Source organism: Fopius arisanus, unplaced genomic scaffold, assembly GCF_000806365.1.
Source record: "Fopius arisanus strain USDA-PBARC FA_bdor unplaced genomic scaffold, ASM80636v1 scaffold00064, whole genome shotgun sequence".
In the NCBI taxonomy this organism is placed as follows: domain Eukaryota; kingdom Metazoa; phylum Arthropoda; class Insecta; order Hymenoptera; family Braconidae; genus Fopius; species Fopius arisanus.
In genome coordinates, this window is record NW_011887803.1 from 97,933 (window position 1) to 99,619 (window position 1,687).

Sequence of the window (1,687 nt, forward strand, 5' to 3'; positions counted from 1 at the left end):
GTTGCAGTCGTACCAGTACGGGGTCGTTGCTCTCCTTCATCTCGCGGATATATAACGCACCAGTTGCGGGTTTTCACGGTAAAAATCGAGGAGAATACGAACTTGAGGATGTGCACGATATTAGGACAGCCTCCAGTGAAGAGGACAAGATGAATATTCGAATGGACGATAATGCACATCCAAAAATGTCTCTATTTTCGCCAATATTTCCCTGATTTCTTAATTTTCGTAAAAAAAAAAAATACTCATAAAAATACCGAAAAAAGAAAAAAAAATTTTCTCATAAAAATACCGAGAAAAAAAAATATCGTAAAAAAAAATTACTACCGATTTTTTTTTGCCCATATTTCACTGATTTCTGAATTTTCGTAAAAAAAATTTCCTCTTAAAAATTCCGAAAAAAAAAATTTTCTCATACAAATACCGAGAAAAAAAAATATTAAAAAAATTACTACCGATTTTTTTTTGAAGAAGAAGGAGAACAAGAAGCTAGGCTAGGGTGCACTTCGCTCCTGCAAGTGATATTGACGCCTGAGTAAATAATTTTATGATGATTCGGGCACATCTTCGAGATGAAAATATTCGAGTGAGAAAATTTTTTTAGAACTCACGCAAAGTGCATACGATTCGCACGGAAACGGCTCGGTAAATATTGACGTTCCATTGAGGAATGAGTGAGAGGGATATCTGAGTATCTATTACGCTCTCAGCAGTTGAGCTGAGGATCCGCGTGACTTAGTAAATAAATTGATATTGAGAATTGAAATCGGTTTCTTCACTTTTCTTTCAGAGTGCACGTTTGGAAAACAGATTAGGGAGCTGGGGTCCACGTGGTACGCAGACCTGGGGCCCCCCTTCGGGGTCATGTACTGCATAAAGTGTGAATGCATACCCGTAAGTAGACAATTAAATATTCATAAAATTTTTTCATAACAGAAACCACGAGAGTCCGTTTTGCCATTCAAATCGATGGGTACAAATTTGAATTTGGCGCCATCAGATGACCCGATGAATTTCCTGGAAATTTTTTTTTTTCCCAAGGGTTACGAATTCATTTTGAATTATTACATTTTTGAAAATTCTCAAACAAACGTGGGACATCTGAAAATTCAGTCCTTGAAGTTTTGAAAATTTATGGGGTTAAATGGGTTTGGGCCGGGGGATTCCCCCGACTGTATCAGCTCGTTCCTGATCTTGATGGGTGAGGATTTGGGGAAACGAGAGAAAAGGGAGAGCGTGAATTCTCTCATCTTACGAGAGTCAACTACACGATTTTCCCTTTGATCTTGCATTCCCCAATTTACTTGACACGTCCCCCCGTACCATAATTATACCCCCTCCCCCCCCTTTCCCCCTCGAGACCTTTTTATTTGTGAATTTTGTGCATAGCTTAGGTGTCAGTTTCCAACATTTCCACTTGGCTCGACCCATGCTGTGAATAATGTGATGGATACAACAGCTAAAGAATTTCCATGACTTTCTAATGCGTTTAACCACTTCAACACCGCCATTATTTCTTCTTCAGCGATTAAAAAAATTCAAGAAGATAAAAAAACCCTTCCCAACTCCCTTTCCACCATGGAATTCTATTTTTTTTATCCCTGTCAAAATTCAGGAGTTGAAATATTTTTTTGATCCACCGAAATTTTGGGGATCAAATTGAATCGATTGAAACTATAATTTTTTT

At 37.8% G+C, this 1,687-nt stretch overlaps 1 protein-coding gene across 1 annotated transcript in view; it reads left to right on the plus strand.

The window, feature by feature from the left end:
- The window catches only part of sog (short gastrulation), a 29,737-nt gene that overhangs the window by 10,616 nt on the left and 17,434 nt on the right, over positions 1–1,687 (plus strand). Inside the window, exon 2 of the mRNA XM_011308961.1 lies at positions 791–894. Coding sequence (XP_011307263.1) covers positions 791–894 — 104 coding nt within the window. The remainder of the gene's footprint in view (positions 1–790; positions 895–1,687) is intronic.